Source organism: Cervus canadensis, chromosome 8 (genome assembly GCF_019320065.1).
Source record: "Cervus canadensis isolate Bull #8, Minnesota chromosome 8, ASM1932006v1, whole genome shotgun sequence".
In the NCBI taxonomy this organism is placed as follows: Eukaryota; Metazoa; Chordata; class Mammalia; order Artiodactyla; family Cervidae; genus Cervus; species Cervus canadensis.
Genome location: NC_057393.1, coordinates 8,481,403 through 8,504,741, shown reverse-complemented (window position 1 = coordinate 8,504,741; position 23,339 = coordinate 8,481,403). Strand labels below are relative to the sequence as shown.

General features: G+C 47.9%; 2 protein-coding genes across 3 annotated transcripts in view; one reads left to right on the top strand and one right to left on the bottom strand.

Moving 5' to 3' along the window:
• The window catches only part of GPR26 (G protein-coupled receptor 26), a 103,592-nt gene that overhangs the window by 60,951 nt on the left and 19,302 nt on the right, over positions 1–23,339 (top strand). The window lies entirely within an intron of this gene.
• CPXM2 (carboxypeptidase X, M14 family member 2) overlaps positions 13,391–23,339 on the bottom strand; it is a 134,755-nt gene continuing 124,806 nt past the window's right edge. For both annotated transcript variants that reach the window (XM_043476159.1, XM_043476160.1), the window contains 3 exons: positions 22,146–22,285; positions 20,171–20,270; positions 13,391–14,733 (listed from right to left, as the gene is read on the bottom strand). In XM_043476159.1, the coding sequence (XP_043332094.1) occupies positions 14,480–14,733; positions 20,171–20,270; positions 22,146–22,285 (494 nt within the window). In that variant the 3' untranslated portion in view covers positions 13,391–14,479. The remainder of the gene's footprint in view (positions 14,734–20,170; positions 20,271–22,145; positions 22,286–23,339) is intronic.

Genomic DNA, 23,339 nt, shown 5'->3' with positions numbered 1-23,339 from the left:
TGGAAATAATCACACCAGTCTTCCCATTTCACTGCTGTCTTATGGGACAGCGCTGGGAAGCTGATGCTTGCAATGCTTACAAAGGGACCAGATTCACCAAAATTAGGTTTGCAATTAGATCCTAAAGCTTATCCTGCAATGTCTTAATTGAAAAGAAAAAAACATTTTTATCTTTCTTAATACTTAAAGAGTTTTTCCACTCCATTTATTTTTTTAAAAAGGTTTTTTGTTTGTTTGCATTTTTTGTTTTTGTGTTTACTAAGCAAATACTGTTTAATCTTTGTGGAGGAGCCAATCTGATATCAGCAGCTAAATCTCTATGCAACCAGCCCAGTGCTACTAAGGACCCAAGGTTTTCTTGCTGTCCTGTCTAAGCACAGTACCATTTATTTCGCCTTCTTTCGCTGTCTCCTTCTGAGATGTTCCTAAAGTCAAGATGGGCTACATGCATTCTTTTTTTCCCTTTTAAGGGAGTTGAAGCAGAAGATCAACAAAAGCCCACGACACACTTGTAAATTGAAGGAGCCACTCTCTGAAATGTTTCCATTACTTCTCAGCAAGAAGAGTGTTCCTGCTCTCCTGCATTTCTTGGAACCATCTGTGTGGTCTCTGCTGAGTTCCCCACGGGCCTGGAGCACCCCCAAGGCTCTGCTCAAAACCCAGCCCAGCATCTGAGGCCTGGTACCATCCTCCTTGCCTCCTCTTTGCCACCATCAGCTTCTCTTCCTTGCAAATTGCTTTCCCTCTCTCAGGTCAGATCCTTTTCTAGCTCCTCAAATACAACACACCGGTGTCTGTCTGGCCTGTTGCACAAACTGTCCCCTCTCCCTGGAGAGACCTACCCTTTTTCTTCTTCTCTTGGTCTGTCAGTGGGGCCGGTTCATCTTCCAAATCCACATATCATTCTCTGAAGGCTTTCAGTTCAGTTCAGTTCAGTTCAGTCGCTCAGTTGTGTCCAACCATGGGGTAAATTTGTGACCCCATGGACTGCAGCACGCCAGGCCTCCCTGTCCATCACCAACTCCCAGAGTTTACTCAAATTCATGTCCATTGAATTGAAGGCTTTCAGTCCTAGACAAACATTCCCATGAGCTAAGCAAACACCTTTGGGTTGCCTCTTTGTAGTAAAAGGGCTCGGGGTGGGTAGAAGCCTTGCACGGCCCCTGCACAGCCCTTACTAGCTGGCCAAGCAACCAAGTCGACCCTAAGGTGCTCTGATCTCCTTGCCTCATTTGTTTGTGTGCATGCATAGTTGCTCAGTCAAGTCTGACTCTTTGTGACCCATGAACCATAGCCCGACAGGCTCCTCAGCCCGTGGGGATTCTCCAGGCAAGAATACTGGAGTAGGTTGCTATTTCTTCCTCCAGAGGATCTTCCTGACCCAGGGACCTAAACGGCACCTCCCGTGTCTTCTGCATTGCAGGTGGATTCTTTACCAGTTGAACCCCAGGGGAAGCTCCCATCATTTGCATAATAGAGGCAATAACAACTTCCCCCGGGGCATTGCTGAGAGGTTCAAATAAAACAATGGCTGTACAAGTCCTGTGTAAACTACCAAATGCCATGTAAATACTTTTTTTTTTTTTTACCCTGTATTCACCTGATGCAAAGAGCTGTTTGGAAAAGACCGTGATGCTGGGAAAGATTAAAGACAGGAGGAGAAGCGGGTGATAGAGGATGAGATGGTTAGATAGCATCACAGGCTCAAAGAACATGAGTGTAATAAACCCTGGAAGACAGTGAAGGACAGAGAAGCCTGGTGTGCTGCAGTCCATGGGGTCGCGAGAAGTTGGACACAACTGAGACACTGAACAATAATGACAAGCCTTCAAAAAGAAGAAAACCCTGAAGGTGATAGAGCTGATTCTTAGGAAGTGATTTCCATAAAGCTGAGGGTCCCTCATTTCCTGCGAGTCTGTTCCTTCTGAGAGAGCCTCAGGCAGGATGCTTGTTTCATCACCTTTGGGATCACTAAAGGGACTCTGTGTGATCATCATTGCTGGCCCATTATGTGGGTGAGAACACTGAGTCTGAGCAGGATCGAGTGACTTTCTCAGAGTCATATGATAGCGAATGAGAGTCTGAAATCAAATCCACTTTTCTCTCCTTCCGATGTCCAAGCTCTCTCCTGTGCAATCAGTGAAGACCACCTACATGAGAACTAGCAGGGGCTATTTTTTCAGAGATGGCTCTAGCAGGGAGGCAGCCACCACCATTTGCATTTTGGGAGAGATTCAGAGGCAGGCAGAGGAGTAGAAAGCTTTCTAGTGGAACAGGGAAGACTCCAGGTGTGCCCTCATGGGAGGCTGTTGGCCTGGGGAGGCTGGAGGTGAACTAAAGAGAAGCAAGCAGTGTATGGGATTGGTTAGGGGGCATCCCAGGTGGCTCAGAGGTAAAGAATCCTCCTGCCAATGCAGGAGACGTGGGTTTGATCACTGGGTGGGGAAGATCTTCTGGAGGAGGAAATGGCAACCCACTCTAGTATTCTTGCCTGCGAAATCCCACAGACGGAGGAGCCTGGTGGGCTACAGTCCGTGGGATCGCAAAGCGTCGGACATGACTTAGCGACTGACCACGCCGGGAGCATACTGGACTGTCCTTGGTTAGTTCCAACTTAGAAGTAGGGACAGAAATTAGGGAAGGTGTCAGTGATTCATCAAGCCCTGGCCATTATGGGTTGATCATTTACAGGGGTTTTTGTTTGGTTTCCTGAATTATTACAAGAGATAGCATTCTGACTTCCTGCAAATCTGACTTAGAGAGAGCAGGCTGATTTCCTGGGCTGGCTGCTGCAGATTGTGAGTCAGATCCAGCGTTTACATGTGCTCTGACTGCTACGCCTTCATGCATTCGGTTTCTCATGGCCCCCTACCACCTGACTCAAAACCCGACCTTTATAGCAGGACACATTTCTTACTAGGGTTTTAGGAGAACACAGATAATTTAATCTCTGTTAAAGTAACTGAGCAAGCAAGCAAGCACCCTAGGGTGACCCTTGAAACTGAAAGTGTTAGTCGCTCAGTCCTGTCCGATTCTTTGTGACCCCGTGGACTGTAGCCCACAGGGCTTCTCTGTCCATGGGATTTCCCAGGCAAAAATCCTGGAGTAGGTAGCCATTCCTGTTGCCAGGGGGTCTTCCTGACCCAGCCATCAAACCCCAGTCTCCCACACCGCAGGCGGATTCTTTACTGTCTGAGCCACCGGGGAAGCCTTCCTTTCTGTGAACCAAAAGAAATATTTTGAAAATTCTTTATTTATTGATCAGCTAGAAGGTGTGAAGCAGTGTTTTGAAATAGTATGTTTGTATTTTCTGCACTGGCAAAATGATCCAAGGTCACTGATACAGATTCACCGTGCTGAAAGTTCCCACTCAAATGTGTGACCACAGTAGCATCCACGGCTCCATCAAGGTCAGTGAAGTGAAGCATTTTTACACTCCAGAGTCCTTAACAATGGCTGCTGAGTTAGGGGGTGGTGCCCAGCGACAGCTTGAGAAACATTAAAAATAGCAAGCAATTCGGTGAGGTTGTCCACAAAGGACCTTGGTGCATAATGGAACATCTGAACAGAGGAGCCAAAAATACCCCCAGCAACACAGTTATTCTTTTTAGTCACCATTTAGCATTTTGGCTTTTGGTTTCTGAAGTCCCGAGGCAGACTAAATTAGAAAAATATATGCAAAAATGTTCCTGAGTTCAGCGTTGCTGAAGGGTTGCAGATGCTAACTTTCCCATCAGAGAGACTTGAACTTGAGCCTGCGTCACTTAGGATAAAGGTCAGCTGCATATAACCTAAAGCCCCCTGATAATGCAGGCTGAAACGAGGTAGGTGGGAAACGTCCAGAGGAAGACGGCTGGGGACTGACACGGTGGCACTTCAGCATCCCCAGGCCCCAGGCTCTGCCATCCTCAGGGCTGGGTTTCTGTCTTTGAGGCCTGTATCCAAGGTGGTTGCTAGAGTGCCAGCCTTCATGTCTCTGTTCCAGGCTGACAGAAAGAGGAAGAAAAAAACAAAAAGGCAAGCCCTCCTTTTAATTGCACGTCCTGGAATTCTCATTTACATCTCATTATCCAGAGCTTACAAACATGGTACCACTCCTACTCTCAAGGACAATTTAGAAATGTAGCCTTTTCCTTGTCCATATTATTAACCATTGAAAATGCCCTTTAAAGAAAAAAGAAAATGGCCTTTGAATACACTCAGGGTTCAGTTACTAAACATGAGGGAGATATTAAGCAAACACTTGAGTTGGGTTTTCCAGAAGCAGCTTCAGAAACGTGGATTTCTGTGAAAGGGATTCATTAGGAAGTGAGTCCAGGAAAATGAGGTAAGAGTGTGGAGACCTTGGATTAAGAATGAAGGTTTCTAAGCAAGGACATGAGAAATGGAATATTCCTGCCATATCAGTAAACAAGGATGTCACAGTCATCCTGATTACGGCCCTCCAAATGTGAATTTCTGAGACCTAAGGAAACCAGGAAGGAAAACAATACCTGTGATCCAGCAGCCATTGGGCTGCAGCCACCCCCTTTGCTGAGCACCGAGGTAAACGCAGGAAACTGGCCCCAGATAGCTGAGATGCATGTGAAAGAAATTATTTCAGTGAGCCCAGACCCTTGCATCTTCCCATACACAGAAAAGCACTAAATTCCTTAACTTGGGATATCTGGTTTTCTTTAAATAACAATAATCTTTTGATGTTCTGACTACCTGCCCTTTGTTATAAGATTTCTATATAACCTGGCTCCTCCCCTTGCCTCCTGGGAAGAATTCTCTCAGAGCCACTTGAGATGCTGTCTCCTGGGCTGAAGTCCTAAAAATTTCTGCCGAATAAAACATAACTCTCAACTTTTAGGTTGCAGCTGTATTTCTACATGGGCAAACACGTTATAAGCCAAGTGTCATCAAGAGTGAGCTTGACCAGCCCCTCTGGGACTCCTGGGGAGAATATACGTTCAACTCAAGGATCAGGCAGTTGGAGGACTTACACACTCACACCTACCACACACTGGGGAGGCGATACCCAGGGGAGAAAATGTCCTCACTATTCTGGCTCTGCAAAGACAAGCAAAGTAAGCCCTAAAGCTGGAGGGTATCCCCAAACTTAGAAAGACCATTGCTGGCTGCTGGAAGTAAGATCTCACCTATAGTCTTTCATTTGTCATCTGTATATTTTGAACCCAAATCAATTAAGAATTGTACATCTGCTTCCCTGGTGGCTCAGCTAGTGAAGAAGCTACCTGCAATGTGGGAGATGTGGGTTCAATCCCTAGGTTGGGAAGATCCCCTGGAGAAGAAAAAGACTACCTACTCCAGTGTTCAGGCCTGGAGAATTCCATGATCTGTATAGTCCACAAAGAGTCAGACATGACTGAGTGACTTTCACTTTCACTTTCTTTTCAAGACAGACAACAGCAATTTTCTATTTGAACCTGTGTGTTGTTATGAACAGTGGCTAAGATGGTAGTGTTGAAGCTGTCAGCCTTCTATGGGTACCTATGTCCATGTCTGTAGCTCAGAAAGGACTTTACCTTTAAATGTGTATGGGATGTTTTCCTATCTTCAGAAGCTGCTAATAAGTAAAATTACAAAGTCTCTGAAATGAAAGGAGCAAGGATCTGACTGGTTTATAGAGATAAACACTTACATAAATTATTTCATACAGTTATCAGAAAATAAGGACCTTAAACTTATAATTCTTTAATATGCTGGCTAAAGTTAACTTAGAAACATTTTAGGAATCCATACAACACAGGTAAATCTTTGGCAAATGATACTAATTTAATGATTTTGACTTAATAAAGAATACTATGTCTTCTCTAATTGATTAATGCTATGTATAATAGGGGACTTTTATTCTGAAGGGTGTTTTTTCTTAGACTTATTCTCTTCTACTTATCAAAGATGCTAACATTATCCCTAGTTAATATTTCAGGCTCTGAAAAATGTGAAGTTGGTATTCAACTAAATTGAATCATTATTCTGTCAAACTCTATATTTCAACAGCAATTGTGTTTTGTAGTATGTCAGCATGAAGATAATTTCCAAGATCTTTAAGTAATTTAAACCCTGGGACTGACACTAAATTGCATTAACTAAAGGATAATCATTGGATGCCTAGATCATTTCTAAGCAAGATGAATGCTGAAATGATTACTAAGCACAGTTTTGCATTGATAGAACTCTGCTTCTTATTTTTATATTCATTGGGCTATATTAATGAACATGAACAGTTTTGCTACTTTTAGAGATTCTTTAAGGGAGGTATGTGGCTACAGAAAGTTGTTATATTGATACATAAGCTCTGCTAGTTGCTAAAATGACAAGGTTCTCAATTAACCACCCCACAGCTTGCTGGATAAAAAAGAAGTTGCTTACTTTGGTTAAAAGTTATAATGGACACAATCAGTTAAGACTATACCAGAAGCAACAGTGACAAGGGGAATACAGCTGTGTACATGCTCTTATTTTTCAAGGAAAAGAGTAGCTTTTCCCTAAAGCAACCTGTCAGTGTCAGCTTATTCCAGGATATGGAGGAGCTAATGAAGGATAAACTTACAAAGTGAATTTTATTTGCTTTATTTTTTAACAGCGGAATTCAGAAACTTACTGAGTCTCCCTATTTTGAATGGCTCTATAGTTGTTTGCATGGGTTTTGTAGGAACCTGGTCTCTTTCTTACTAGGATATAATTGGAAAAATTACTTATGTAACCAAGGTCTTGTCTGGAATGTCATATGAGAAAATGATTCTTATTTAATCTGGGATGACCTTTTTTTTTTTTTTTGTAACAGCCTTATTGAATATAATCTATACCATCCAATTCATTAAAGTGTGCAATTAGATGACTTTTCAGGTGTGTGCAGTCATTACCACGATCAATTTTAAAATGTGTTCATAACCCTCTAAAGAAATTCCACACCCCTCAGCCATTACCTCCACCCAACCTCCCGATCCCTGCAGCTCTAGGCAACCACTAATCGCTTTGTCTTTATGGATTTGCTTATTCCAGACAGTTCATGTAAATGAAATCGTACAACATGTGGTCTTTCGTGACTAATGTTTTTTCACTTGGCATAATGCTTTCCAAGTTCATCCACGTTGTAGCATGGATCAGTATTTCATGCCCTTTTATGACTGAACAATGTTCCATTGTTAGTACTAGGTCACATTTCATTTATCCACTTAGCTGTTGATGGACATTTGGCTTGTCTCCACTTTCTAGCTACTATGAATTATGCTGCTGTGAACGTTCCCACACAAGTTTTATGTTGACAAGTTTTCATTTCTCTTGAGTATTTACCTATGAGTAGAATTGCTGGATCATATGGTAACTCCGTGTTGAGCATTTTAAGAATTCTGCCAGACTGTTTCCTAAAGCAGCTTCACTTTTCTCTAAAAATAGTCCTTTTTTGTTTCTAGATCTTTTTGATGGTGAAACTTCCAAACATTTTAGATACATTAACATTGATTGAATCTCCACAGTATCTGTAAGCAGCAGGGATGACTAAACCCGTTTAAGCGGTGGGAGATCTCAGAGAGATAAGGAAGGTTGTTAAGTGCCACTCAGATGGCCAGAGCAAGGATTACACTTAAGCCCATTCCCCCAAAGCCCCATCCCTTCCCTCTCTATTTCATTGCCCCCCTTCCAAGAGGGGCCATGACCCATGGGAGGGCTCTTTCTTTCCTCTACAGGCCTGGGGGTGCCAGCAGAACTTTCTCCATGGGGTTCAAAGTTCCCCCTTTCTTCTTGCCCTGAAGAATCCCCCTGGCCCTGTGCAGTGTGTTCTGATGGAAACTGCTGAAGGCACAGAACCAGAATCTGATGTCCTGGAGTCTCTGGACTTCCCAGAGCTTGACGGGGACAATGCCCGAAGGACAGTGGCCTTTGCTGTGTCCCCGTCTGGGAAGCCTGACAGCTAGAGCACATGTCTGGAGAGAAAGGTGAGGCAGAGTCAGACAGGAAACTGCAACTCTCGGTGAAAATTCCTTGAAAGCTGACGCCGTGCAGTAAGTATTCTCCACGGCCAGATCTGCTTCTGTAGCTCTGGGAGTGTCTTTCTCGTCAGCTCAGCTCTTCTGTCAGTGCTCTGCTAACGCAGATTCCCAGAGCAAATTAAGGAGTAGATCAAGATGGTTGCTTCCATAGTAGTGATTAACTTGTTAAAAATAAAAAACAATCAAAGTAGATGATCTGGCTATACTTATTTATTCCAGGCCTCAGCCTCAGTTTCCTCATTTGGAGAATAGCAATGATACTTATCTCTAGGTGGAGCTATGAGGATTAAGGAGAAGGAAATGGCAACCCACTCCATATTCTTGCCTGGAAAATCCCCATGGACAGAGTCACACACAGTCCATGGGGTTGCAGAGTCAGACACGACTGAGCAATTAACACTTTATACTTGACTAGGATTAAAAGTCATATTGCATGGTGCTGGGGACATAATACCTGAATAAAAATACTTAGCTTCTTTTCTGCCTCTTAAGTGGCATTAGTGGTAAAGAACCTGCCTGCCAATGCAGGAAACATAAGAGACACTTCGATCCCTGGGTCGGGAAGTTTTCCTGGAGAAAGAAATGGCAACCCATTCCAATATTCTTGCCTGGAAAATCCCATAGATAGAGGAGCCTGGTGGGCTACAGTCCGTGGGGTTGCAAAGAGTCGGACACAACCAAAGCAATTCAGCATGACTTAGCCCTGCCCCTTAGTGCCTGCTGTGTGCCAGGCGCCAGCCTAAATGCCCCCCAAGGTGGACCCTCACCACAGACATGTGAGGGAGACCCTGTTATTATACACATTCTACAGATGAGAAGACTGAGTCACAGAGGTAATTATCACTTAACAAAGGTTGTGCAGAGAGTAAGAGGTGCGGCTGGGAGTACAACCCTGATCTCCTGGCTCCAAAGGAAGATGCTTTTAAACATTTTGCTCTAAAATGAGTCAGAGGTGAGTGAGAGGGGCTTAAAGGGGGATCTGGAAAGAGGTCCGCCCACAGATAATGACCAATGGACCAGATGCAGACAGGGTCCACTAACAAAGGCACTGAGGAGCGTCAGTGGAGCCTGCGTCCCGTCTCCAGCAGGTTTGTTCTCATGATGGATGAGGTGACAAGGTGATGAGCGCCAGGGTGATGCTCACCTCCGGCAGATGAGGAAGCTGCGAAGGACACAGAGCCGCACCCCCAGTGAGCATCACTAACTGAATATCAAAACGGGGCCGGGAGTGCGGGCAGCATCCAGCTGTCAGGCCTTCTGACGTGGACGGAGCGCTCCCACGGCAAGGAGCACCCTGCGTCAAGCCCAGCAGCTTCTTCGGGGCTGCGCCGCACGTTCCATTGGCTTCTCCCCAACGGTTTCCCAGACAAGCTGATCAGACTAGGGTTCCCATCTTCCGTCCTCTGATTTCCCAAGCTCACCCCGACTCCATCACTTTCTTTGCTCCTAAGAAAGGCCGTGAGGCACAGGGCTGAGGCTGCTCCGGGACCGAATCAGGGTGTTCCTGGAGGGCAGCTGGGAGGATCAGGGTGTTCCCGGAGGGCGGCGGGGAGGGCGTTGCTCCGAGAGTCCGGCCTCTACCGGGAACTGACACACAGCCCAGGATACTTTGTGCCTCTCCCTGGACCTCGGTTTTTCCATTTCTAAACCCAGGGGGACGGGACTATTTAAGGATGGAAGCCTGGAGCGTCATTACTGTCACCCCTTCCCAGACCCAGAGCAGACATAGCTAATCAATTGTGGCATCGCTTCTCACTGAGCCAGGGCTCTGCTGCAGAATCTTTCTCAACACAGGGCTCCAAGCAGCTACTTACTGATGGATCAGAATTGGCTTGCAAGGGGACACATGGTTTCCACCCCGGGAAACCTCATTCATCTTGAGGTGCCCCTTGGCTCTAAAGACCTATCATTCTCCTCTACACACACCAGCGAGCACTGGAGACTCTATCCCATGGGTTCCAGTGCTCTGATTTTCTTTTTCAAATTTTTTCTGGACACCTCGTGTCTTGGCTAGGAACTTGGAGCTGTATCTGTGTGGCAGGGCATAGATGGACAGAAGAACTCCCATAGCCTCAGGAGAGGTTGCTCTTGGTACCCAGAGCTCAGCTACAGAATCTGGCTGTGGGGAGCTTGTCTCTGGCCAGCTTTCTGGTTAGTCCTTCTAGGTGCGGCTTTGTGGGTAGCAGAGACCCCAACCACTGTGACTCCCCCATTGGGCATGGGGGTGTAAACACGAAGTGGGGTGGGGATGTGAGCTTCTCCAGGCTGGGCGGTGACCACCAGAGCCAATTCTGAACCTGCAAATCTGTGCTACTTTTCTGGTCCAGCCACCCAAAGAGCACGTAAATATTAATAAAACATCCTTTATGCTATATTGTGACTTGGACATTAACAAAATGTTGTATCTTTAAAGTTGTTCATTTGGGATTAATAGATGTAAGTCTGTATTTATAGAATGGATAGACAACAAGATCCTACTGTAGAGCCCAGAGAACTATATTCATTATCCTATGATAAACCGCAATGGAAAAGAATATTTAAAAAGAATGTATATGTATATATATAGATATAGATAGATATATATGTATGTATGTATATAACTGAATCACTTTACTGCACAGCAGAAATTAACATAAGCATTGTTTATCAACTATACATGGACTATATACAGTCCGTGCAATTCTCCAGGCCAGAATACTGGAGTGAGTAGCCTTTCCCCTCTCCAGGGGATCTTCCCAACTCAGGGATCAAACCCAGGTCTCCCACATTGCAGGCAGACTCTTTACCAGCTGAGCCACCAAGGAAGCCCATATATATATATATATATATATATATATATATATATATATATATATATAAAACTGAATCACTTTACTGCACAGCAGAAATTAACATAGCATTGTAAATCAACTATACTTCAGTAAAAAAAATACTGGAAAAAAAGTTGTTCTTAATGTCTTTGTTACACAAACACTGGATAAGTCTCAGGGTTTCCTGTTAAAGTCATTGAAACTGAGATGCGATCCCTGAAGGATCCTGATCTGAGCAGCTCCTTAAATGCCCTTTCACCAAAAACACAGGTGACATTAAAAACAGCAGGGCTGCAGTGGTCACCTGGGCCCTGAGTGGGAGAGTAAGGATAAACAGAGGATTTTCTGCCAGAAGCAGATGTTTTGTGTTGATTTTACTCTAACGAAAGATGTCCAGATGGAAAGCAAAACCTTCTACAAATCTTTCAGACATGTTTCTATTCAGTCAAGTCTTAACACTTACCTATAAAAGCGAAGACTCTTGAAGAGGTAACAACATACTGAATAAATCCATGCTACAACTTTTCAGTTTCTGAAATCACATCTTCTTAACCTTTAAGGGAATCTTACAAAGTAGTGCAGGGACTTCCCTGGTGGTCCAATGGTTAAGACTCCATGCCTCCAGGGCAGGTAACACGGGTCTGATCCCTTGAGGGGGAACTAAGACCCTGCATGCTGTGCTGTGTGGCCAAAAACATACAACCAAAAAGCAGCGCATGCACAAGGCTAGTTCAGTTCCACACGTATTTACTGAGCATGCGCTGTGAGGAGGAAGCCGAGCCAGCCATGCGGGGCAGAGACCCAGGGTGATGACATCATTCTTGCCCTTGGGGAGATTCTGGGACAATGGCCAGGAAAATCAGCCATGAGACGAGTCCTAGTAGAAAGGGTTGGACAACCAGAGGCCCTGAGGGCCCTGCCGATCTGTCCCAACACGTCCATGTTGTGAGAGTAAGGAAGGCTTCCTGTAGGAGGTGGCATTTGAAAACGGCTTTGAGAGGAGCAGGAAGGTTTCCAGCTGTGGGGAGAGACAGGGATGCAGAGGCCCAAGGCCACCTCTCAGCAAGGTCCAGGAGGGGTAATTCTGGCTGGAAAGCAGGAGAGAAGTCCAGTTGGAGAGAAGCCCCAGGAACTAGGTGAAGGAATATGGTCTGGGCTTGAAGGCTCAGCGAGGAGAAGCTGCTGAATTATTACGGAGCCAACGGGGAGCCCACCAAAGGGGCTGAGTAGAGGGGCAGCTCCAACAGACCAGAGCATCAGGATCTGGAATGTCACCTCTCCCCAGAGATCAGGGGACACCACAGCCCCACGGGCCCTCACAGTCCACAAGCCCACGGGCTTACTCCATAGGAGCAGAGGAGAGAATAGAGAGGCTGCCCTGCCCAAGATCACATACTAAAGGGCAGTGCCAGGCCTGGAAGCCACAGCTCCAGCCTGCAAACCGGACACCTGTGGATGGGCTAAGTCTGAAGATACGCTTGCAGAGGGCCAAGAATTGCTGAACACGGTAGATGGTGAACCACAGCCCCACGGGTTACAGAGCTAGATGCTGGCAATGAGTCATCTCGGTGTCAAGTGCAGGGACCAGGCTTCCCAGCAGGATGCGGCAGGGACCTGCCGATCCACCGTCTGCCCTTGGAATGCTAATCTTTCTGAACTGCAGGGCTGGTTGATCATTTCAAGGGCTTTCTATTGTCAACCTGTCACAACTAACGCTGCAAGGGGAAGGTTTTTCTACAACAGGCTTCATGGAGAGCTACGTGGTGAATAGCTATATGACTACAGAAAGTTAAATTCATTCAAATTATGTAACTAGAAATGCTTTCCCCAAGTTGTATGAGTCACATTTCAAGTGCCCAAAGGCCACGTGTGGCTAGTGGCTGCTGCGTTAGGTACCACAGAATCAGACATCTCCATCACCGCAGAGGGTTCTAGTGAACAGCAGGGGTCAGCTAACAATGCCCCAGACTGCGGTCAAACCCAGCCGCAACATGTTTTTATTTTTGGCCTCCTTGTAGGATCTTAGTTCCCCCACCAGGGATTGAACCTGGTCCACTGCCGTGAAAGCATAGCGTCCTACCCTTACTGGACTGCTAGGGAAGTCTCTGCCACATGTTTTAATGAAGTTTTACTGGAACACGGCCACGCCCGCTTGATTTACGTATGGTGTAAGTCTGCTTTTGTACTAGAATAGCAGAGCTGAGTACTTGTGACAGAGACTTTATGGCCTGCAAAGCCTAAAATATTTACGATCTGATCCTTTATGAGGCTGCCGATCTCTTGTGTAGATTCTCAAAAAGTGACATGAGACTCTTTTCTGGGAAGGCGCTCCCTGGCAGCTCCGGGAGTTACTTAGTGGGTCCCAAGTGTCAGGGTGACTTCACCCCAGCACAGGCGCCCCCATCCCCACCCCGGGGCAGGAGGCAGGGGAGACAGAGCTGGCCGCACCTCTAGGACCCTGAGCCGGGTACAGGCTGCCCCTCTAGAACAGGCACCTTCTCCAGGGTGACCAAGTGCAGAGACAGGAGGTGGGGCACGGCGTCTGGGTGGCTGCGAGTCTACCCGAGAAAACCACACGACTAGAAGGATCTCAGCACTTGCTTTATTTTTCTCTTCTTCCCAGGTCAGTGAGGCAGCAACATTAATAAAAAGCGAGACAAACTGTGCTCTTGCGTGGAGATTCAATAACCCCTCCCACACCAACGCTCCCTGATAATTCTAAGAGCTTTTCATCAAGTGGAGTCTAATCTGGATGGCCCAGCATCCCACATACCAAAAATAACCGCCAGGGTGATGTCAGGCCAGCTTAGGAGTGCTCGTTTCCAGGAAAGGAGGACTATACTGAACAGGGAGGGCTGGCGGTCAGCCTCTTTTGCTCTTTTCAAGTCCCAGCAGGTCAGAGAGCCAGGCTAACTGCTCTGGTTCCTTAGGGAGGCTGGCGCCTCCTTCTGTCCCTGTTCAGGGAGTCCCCAACTGAAGCAGCAGGAAGTTGGGGGGGTTCTCTGTGGGCCCCACTGCACACCACTCGACCCAATGCACGCCTGCTGCCCACGTTCACTCCTGAATTATTTCAGCCTTTCTCTCCTTTTATGAGCATGATCCTTTGTTGAAAGGGGAACTAAGCTAAATTAAGAGGGAGGCTGATGCTCACTTGGTAATGTCTCTATTGTCAACAGAGTGCAGGATTCATCTGCAGCAGCTCAGAATGTCCTGGGGCCAGAGAGGGTGGATTCTTAGAATGCCTGTGAGCATCTCAGCTGGTAACATTTGGGACAGCAGAGCCCTGGGAATGCTGAGATTTTCACTGTGCAAACTGCAAATGCACCGGGAATTCTTACTGTCACGCAATCAGAAGCACCCGTTTCCTTTCCTGTAGAGCCCGGAGACCCTCAACAGGCAAGCTCCTCCCTCTCTCTCTCTCAAGTCCCAGGTTGGCCTGTTGAATTATTTCACCTCTACCAGCCTTCCTCTGCTGCTTTGCCCAAGTTATTTGGATAAATGAGAACAAAGAAACTATCCTAAGTTCCCCCTGGGGACCAGCTTTGCAGTGCACACATACTCCCAGGCCTTCATGAATTACAGAGAAAACAACAAGGAGTGAGTCTTCTATGGAGCTACAACCAAGGTGGTTTACTTTGCAGGGGTCCAGGACAGGACTCAAGAGTTGGGAGGTCACCCACGCTGTCGTCTCTTCCGCCCCCGCAGCTTCAACCGCCTGGCTGGCAGGCTGACGGGCTGCTTTCCGAACTTCTCCATGATCTCTCTGATCCTGGCCAGGTTGGTTTTGCTGAGCGTGAAGTCGCACTGCGTGGCCCCCATGTCATAGCCGACCATGCAGTTTTTGGTGGACGAGGTGAAACCGTCTGCCTTGGCTGTGACCACGTACTCTCCAGGGTTGAGGAGGCGCCAGTAATCCCCATCACTGGCTGTGAAAAGAAAACAGGAGAATTGAGAGCAGCGCCTTTCTAACACAGATACCAACCAGCCCTGTTATTCCAAGACTGGGAGGGAGAGATTTGGAGGCAGGCAGTGTGGAATTCGAGCCCCGGCAGATGCAAATTCTTAGTGCATTTTGGACGCCGAGATGTTTTCCTTTTGGGACGTTACCTTAATGGTTTTAACAGGAAGGGGACTGGGGTGTAGGCTCCCTGCAGTGTTAATACACATGAGCAGAGATGGAGACATGATCGCTAACATTCCTTTCTCTCTGACAATACACACCATTCATTATGAACTTGAACTTCTAAACCGTATGCCCTTGCCACAGAATGCCATCTTGAAAAGCCATCTGGGCCTGGTTTCCTGGCTTCCCTTAGCATGGCTATAAATATAGAATAGTAGTATGAGGGTGGGGCTCTTCACTTCTTTTTTTTTTTTTTTTCACTTCTGAAAAAGAGAAGGAAAAGGCTACAGAGGACTTGGGCCAAGTGACCTGGAAGGAGGTCCCAGATGTCTCCACCTCATTCCATGGTCTTCCATGAAAAACTGGAGCTTCAGGGGCAGGTACACATTGCAGCAGTGTCCCCTGCCTCCTCCCCACCCTCCCTCAGTGATACCATTGATCAGGCATTCAACAGGGATCTAACTGGACCCATGTCCATCCTCAGTTCAAGGCTAGATTCTTGCTGAATAAAGCAGGGTCTGAGGCCAAGGACACTCCTTCCCAGAGGACCCACACCTGCTGAGATCACTAGGATCCCTGACATTAAGGAGGCTTTGAGATAGAAAGTTCAGTTCAGTTCAGTTGCTCAGTCGTGTCCTACTCTTTGCGACCCCATGGACTGCAGCACACCAGGCTTCCCTGTCCATCACCATCTCCCAGAGCCTGCTCAAACTCATGTCCATCGAGTTGGTGTTGCCATCCAACCATCTCACCCTCTGTCAGCCCCTTCTCCTCCTGCCTTCAATCTTTCCCAGCATCAGGGTATTTTCCAGTGAGTCAGTTCTTTGTATTGGGTGGCCAAAGTATTGGAGCTTCAGCTTCAGCATCAGTCCTTCCAATGAACACCCAGGACTGATTTCTTTTAGGATGGACTGGTTGGATCTCCCTGCAGTCCAAGAGACTCTCAAGAGTCTTCTCCAACACCACAGTTCAAAAGCATCAATTCTTTGGTGTTCAGCTCTCTTTATGGTCCAACTCTCACATCCATACATGACTACTGGAAAAGCCATAGCCTTGACTAGACGGACCAAAAAGGAAATGTCAATTCCGACGCAGCGCACAGAAGGATGAGACAAGCGCTAATCCATCGGACCGGCCAAGTCAAGCTCCGTGGTAAGTTGTGCGGCAATCTCTGTTTCTACAGGGGTAACTGGACGCCCAGGGAAGTGTCACATCTACACAAGGTCACACCACTAGTGATCAGCTGGTCTTCCAGGGCCAGGTTTGTTTTCTCTCTTATGACAATCTGTCCTGTCTGGTCTAAAGAGAAAAGGCCGGATTTGATCAAGTGCTATGTAGGCCTGGGCAAGGCTTACTCATCTGAACGAGTCCAGAAGTCCTCTAATGGATGGACGAGAATATGTATCTTACACACACACACACACATAACACTTTGAAGCACCACGTTTAAACTGACATCACAAATCTCTTATTTATCTGAGACGGCCCATGCAATGCATGCAGTGAGCTCACAAAAGCACAAGATGTTGTGAAAAATGAAATACGCAGGCAGTTGTTTGCCACACGTTCACAGAGTCCGCTACCTGGTAAACAGGCCTCAACATGACAGCCCCGGGCACATAACACAGGCGGGCATCTCCCTGTCTTTCTCAGCACCTGCATCTTTCTCCAGTGAAAATGCAAGGTTCTCAACCACATAAAATTTCACTTCATGGTTTTTCAGAGACCAAGAGCCGCATCCTGCTATCTTTGTCTAGTTAATCAGATGACCCCAACCTCCTGGGCAGGGCAGGCATCCCCTGAGACATTCCTCCAAACCCTCAGCTCCCAGGCACACCTTCCGGGGGCGCCTCTGCTCCTCCAGACCTCGTGCCCCGAGTGTGAGCAGCCCCCTTGTCCCGTCCCGGCCACGCGCTGAGCCCTGGGCTCCATAAGGCCTGTGCTTCCTCTTTCCCGCTCAACCCTGGGTTTCAACAGTGCCTCCTCCAAGCATGCCAGCTGGATTGAGCAGGAAGCAGACAAACAGTCACACAAACATGAACCCAAATGTCCTGTTCCTGCGAGAAGTTCAACATCTTACGTCTCAACTACTGCGGGTACTTCCTCCCCACAAACGCAGGGGTGGGTTAGTTAAGGTCAGGAACCGGCCACCTGCCAACAGCTGCCTACCCTGATGGAGGCCCCTGGAGGTGAGACCTCTCAGTGGGAGTGTCCACCTCGAGGACACACGGGAGGTCAGTTTGAAAACCCCCCGGGAAGGGGCAGCCCAAGTTCTCACCAAGGGAGGTGCTCAGGGGGCCAGAGGAGTGAAAGAAATCCATAAAGAATACATGCTTGTCAGCACTACTAATTCAGATTTATAAGATGGCTTTGTGATTCTTTTTCTCCCAGCAACAGCAGAAGGCTCCCTCTCACACCCTCCTCAACCCCCCTGTCTTTGGTGTGCCAGCCTTTCTATCATGGTGCCCTGCCAGGTATGTGTTTGGGGGCAGCATTCTGCGGGGCTGCATGGGGAGGCTGGCACCCAGCTGGCACTGCCCGGCATGGGTGGATGGAAACCGGGTCCTAACGGAGGGCCATTCATTAGCAGGTTGGGTTAGTGTCACCCGAACAAAAGACAGTCACGTGGCAATCTGAGCCAGGTGTGGGGCAGCACATTTACATGCATTTAAAAAGCATCCTTACCAACTTCACTGCCTGTGGAATTCCATTTCATACGCCTGCTTATTTTATGCAAAATCCCTCCTGGAATAAAACTTGTCAGATCACATAAGCCTCAGACAGAAATCAAGGCAGATTCAGAGCTTATGTGGAGCACGGGAGGACCCTGAAACTAACAGAATGAAGAACCGTCCGTGACACACGGGATTCCTCTGTAATGAGAAGGTGCTAGGAGATTACTTTGGGGGAGTAAATGGAAGGCGAGCTGAGTTTCCCATTAGCTCATCAAAACTCTCCTTGATGACAAGGGCTTGAAATTCCGAGCTCATCAAGCAGAGTTTTCTCTGCTGTCTTGTGGGGCCCCGCGGGCGTTTTATCTCCCACTCTGTTTAGAACTCTCCTTTTCTCACATTGCCTACAAGGTGCTAATGGTCCAAGGATTGTTCCATGCTCTTTAACGAATCAGTCTTTTATAGGAGCCCATTAATAATGTTTAAAATACAAGTTCTGGGCAGAACCAGATCAGGCAGCCCATTTGATCCATAAGGATTACCCGTCCCTTGCCTGTCTGGCCCATGACACGTTCACAATCTGCATCTGTGGAATGAAGGAATGAGTAAGTGAATGACTGGATGGATCAGTGTGTGCCTGTCTATGTGGGGCTCGGTTCAGTTCAGTTCAGTTCAGTTCAGTGGGGCTCCTATGGACCACGCGCCATGCGGCCCAGTGTGCAGCCTCATGGTCAGTAGCTGTAAGATGCTGGGGGACAAGTGGTGCGATGCTCGGGAAGTAACGGCTGCGTGAAGAAACAGGTTAACTGCCTTGAGAGACGGTGATTCAGGGCATCACTCCGTAGTCCACTGCTTCATGGCATTTCAGATGCGTGTCACCCATTGGCACGATAATTGTCCTTCTCTGTCAGGCACGTGAGCGGGCAGCCTGGCATCGAAGAACACCTGGGCCAGGGTGACACTCTTTACATGTACCGAGTCCCAGCCCCTCCCCGTCCAGAGCCTCTGCTTCCCCGCAGGTCAAACGGGATCGTTTCGGGGAGGACAGTGTCTCCACGCGTGTGAGCAGCTAGTGGGGAAAAGGCCCCTTCTCTCCTTCGGGAGGAACAGCGTGGACAAGGGAAGGGCATGCCATGGAGAATCTCAAACCCTGGCTCCGTGCCCGTTCAGCCTCTCCCTGTGTGTCTGGGAAACCCCACGTCATGACCAGGGTGGCTGGCTGCCTGGGCGCAGGGTAAGCTCTCAGACCACCAGGCTCAGGTCAGGCCAAGTCCGTGTCACGTCTCATCTCCCCTTGTTCAAGGGTGTTTGCGATTGAAGAAGTCTTTTTTTTATGACAAGCATGATTTCCTTCCTCTTGCTGATGGTGCGTCCGTTCCCTACACCTGGGCAGGACCTGCCCTCGGTCCAGTGATGCCGCCACACCCCCTAACCCCCCAGTGGCCCACATCCTACTACCCAGGACCTGCGAATTGATCTCATTTGGAAAAGGGGTTTTTGCAGATGTAATTCAGGCTCTTGGGATGAGATCAGCCTGGATTACATGAGTAGGTCCTAAATCCAACGATGTGTCCTCAGAAGAGACAGAAGAGGAGGAGCCAGGAGGAAACGGAGGCAGAGACTGGAGTGACACAGCCAAGGAAGCGCAGGAGGACCCAAAGCTACCAGGAGCTGGAAGAGCCAAGGGAGGACCCTCCCGGGGCTCCAGGGAATCAGCCCCACAGACACCAGGACTGCAGACTCCTGGCCTCCATAACAGAGACAGAATACACTTTTGTTTCTTTAAAGCCTCACCATTTGTGGTCCTTTGTCATGGCAACCACGGGAAGCCAATGCAGGACCCAGTGCCCTGCTCATTGCCGCTGACAGCAAAGCGTTGGCCTCGCAGACTCAGCGCCCTCTAAAGTCACCCCAACCCCTACGAAAACATCCGCGTGTCAGTTTGAACATGCCTGTGGGCACGCCATCTCCAGCAGAACTCTTGCTGACAATCTGACTTAGGCATCCAAGCAATTCTCTGCTACGTGCATTTGTCATTGCCTCATGGCGCCAACATCGTCCATCAAAAATCAAGGTCTCTGTTTCACATTTCCCCCTGAACATATCAAGTGCCATCCCAGGTGATGGGAGTTCTGGGGCCCAAGGGAAAGCCTGGGCGTGTTTTCACCTCACTTTCTGATCAGCAGAGAAGAAGGCAGCTGGTGGGCAGGTGCCCGGTGTCTGCAGGCTGCCCTCCCACCAGCTCGGGAGCTCTGGAACCAGTGGGGACACAGCACGCAGCTGCTCACACACCTCAACCCAAGCCCCACCCGCCTCCTGAACCTTCAGTGGGTCCTCCAGCCTCTCTGAGCATCTGGCTTCCACCTGAATGAGGGACAGAGAGAAGGCAGAAAGCATAGGCTGAACACCTGGCTTATAGGGTCTCCCACGGAAAGTTAGAGGAAAGAGGATAAGGTAGACCAGAGCATGAAGTTTCCGGACCTCACCTTGTGGTTCTAACGCAAGCCAAACACTTCAAGAACCTGGGTATTTCCTCCCGAGAAACAGTTCACAGACACTCGCAGTTACCTGTTCGGATGTCATGGTTAACGCCTTCCACGGAGATAACAGCATTTGGAATTCCTTTTCCGTGCAAATCCCTCACCAGGCCTTTGATGCCCCGATGGACCTACTCGGTGAACATGAAGGGAAACAGAGGAGCTCACAGACCATCTGGCACAGCGAACGGGGCTATAAACCTACCACCAGCCCAGGGCTGCCCAGAACCCCCTCAGAGCCGCATCTGGCTCAAAAGCTCCCCAACTCTGTGTGGATTTGGTATGCAAATTTCTGTATCCCTTTCAGGTCCATCTACTGGAAAGTCTTCCACCGGAGTTAAAATGTTCCAGAGGTTGAGAAAATATGAGGATCTGAGATGGTTCATTAAAAAACACAACCCATAAAAATGGAACTTAATTTTTACAGGCACATTTATTTTGACTTTCCTGGACTCTACAGACTTACAAAATTGACTCTAAGAATCAAACAGGAGAGGAAAGACTCAAAGAGGCTCCTGTAACGTACAGTTCAGTCCCCAGGGCCCTCCTGTTGATGAGCACGTCATGTGATACACACTGATTGGGTTTCCCCATCTGAAGATCCAAGGTGACATACCATCACTTCCAATGAATTTCTTTACACGTACTGCTACACCTGGGCATTTTATTCACAGGAGGCTCTTTGGCTAAACTGGGATCATCACGTTAGAATGCCTGGGGTTTTCTTTCTCTGTGTATATAAGATTAAAAAGGAGCCTTCCCCCACAGAATTCCAAAGTGGGGATGAAAAGTGTGCTCATGGCTTCCCAAGAAAAGAAAACAGGTTCACAGCCTTCTCTGCCAGGAAGGTGCACTGTGGGCTGCACTGACCCTCCCAGGACCCTCATGGATCAGACTTGGATGCTATTGATATAACCTGATGCCAACCTCTGCCACCCATGTGGAGGTGCCAGGTATCAGGAAGCTGGCGGCCCAAGCCCTTGGCTAAGATGTTTCTTCTGACTCATCTATAGCCACCCATGGAAGAAGGGCAACCTCTCAATACAGCCTCAGCATCTTACTTCCTAATGAATGGGAGTCATGGTAGAGTCATCTGAAGTTCAACATTCATTTTTCTCTCTCTGGTTTCTGTGAGTCTATTCCTTAGTGGGAAATGGATGTTACTTGGCTAGTTTTAGTACCAAACAAAAGCCAATTTGCCCAATACTACAAGACAGGTGTGTCATTGAGAACAGAAGAAAAGAAAGGTGTGTGAAGGTCCTAGCACACACAGCAAGGCTTCCTTACTGGCTACAAGCAGATGCTCACCAGCTCCAAGCAGAACCTAGCCGGCATGATTCAGAACTGTTCCCAGGGGGCACTCTGCTACCTGCAGCAGCTAGCCCTCAGCCTCTGAGCTGATGTTATGGGTTGAACTGTGTTCCCCACAAATCCATATGTTGAAGTCCCCACCCCACCAGTACCTTAGAAGCGGACTGCTTTTGCAGATAGCATCTTTAAAGAACTGATGGCGCCAGACGAGTGGGCTTTATCGTCTGACGTCTCTAAAAGAGGAGGGAACCTGGGCACACAGGGACACCAGGAGTGTGCACACGCAGAGGAAAGAGCATGTGAGGACACAGTGAGAAGGTGGCCACCTGCAAGCCAAGGAGAGAGGCTTCGGAATGAAACCAACCTGCCGACACACCCATTTTGGACTTCCAGCCTTCTCTTGCTTCCCAGCCTGTGTGTTTTGTGATGTTAGACCCAGCAGATGAATACAGGAAGCCTGGGCATGCTGGCTGGACACAAATCACCCCTCCCAACGGAGCAGCAATCTGGAGCCCCTGAAGTAGTCTCACTCACCACAAACCAGCGGGAGCGACTGGCATTGACACAGAACTCAGAGACAACACCGCAGTCGTCAGCCCAGGATGATGGGACGAGCTTTGATCTCAGGCTTTTGGCCATCTCAAGGGCTTCGCTCCCTAGCGAGCCCCCATCCCCGCCGAGTGTCCACGTCCTACCTGCTCCATGAACACGATCAAGGATTCCCGATTGTTCTCCCACTCCTCGGGCAGCTCGCTCTCGTGTGGATATTTATCACAGCCCACGTAGATGGACAGCTCGAAGCAGTTTGTGTGAAGGTAGCTGAAATCGTTGAGACCTGCCAAGCCAACCAGGTAACATTTTAGCTTCGCGGTGCTCAGAGGGGCACGAGAGACAGCAAGAACATTCATGCACACGACTCCAAGGATTTCATTTGAACAAGGAGGCACGAAGTATCTATGCTACACAAAACATTAATTAGAGCAACTGCCGGGGAACAGAAAGGGGGATGGGGTGGTTGTTGAGAGAGAGACAAGATGCAGCTGGAACAGTTTAGGGGGAAGACAGGCATATGCAGAACATCTCTGAGAAAAGGGGGACTGAGATAAGTGTCCTCTAGATAAAATCATCTTCATTTTATTGAAATCAGTTTAATACTACTTTTAGGATAGAGGTATCACTTCTTTTTCCTGTTTAACTTTGTTGTAATCATTTTAGTTATTTTTCGGCTGTGCTGGATATCTGTTGCTATGTGGGCTTTTCTGTAGTTGCAGCAAACAGGCTACTCTCCAGCTGTGATGCGCAGGCTTCTCATTGCAGTGGCTTCTCTTGTTGCCGAGCACGGGCTCCAGGGCCCGAGGGCTTCAGTAGTTGTGGCTCCCAGGCTCCAGACACAGGCTCTGTAGCTGTGGCCCATGGGCTTAGCTGCTCCACGGCAAGTGGGATATTCCTGGATCAGGGATCAAACTCGTGTCTCCTGCATTGGCAGATGGATTCTGTACCACTGAGCTGCCAGAGAAGCCCCACTTTTTTTATCTTGTTAAATTCTTGTTGTCTCTTTTTCTTTTTTTTCTGTTGCTTTTTATTTTGCTATTTTTAAAGGTATCATTAATAATGTGTATTTTTAGTGTTTAAATTTAGCTCAGTCATTATGCTGCTGTCAGCTACAGCTCTGTAACTGTGGAATGAAACCTGTAGTTGTCTATTCTACCTCATGAACCTAGCTATCCATCTCACCATTTACTGAGTTCCTACATAAGCCAGAACCTGTCTTTAGCACTCTGCAGCCAAGCTCACTTACTCTTCATCACAAACCAGCAGAGAGGTAGGTAGTTGTAGCCCAATTTCACAAACAAGAGAATTGAGGCAGAGAATGGTCCAGGAATGCATCA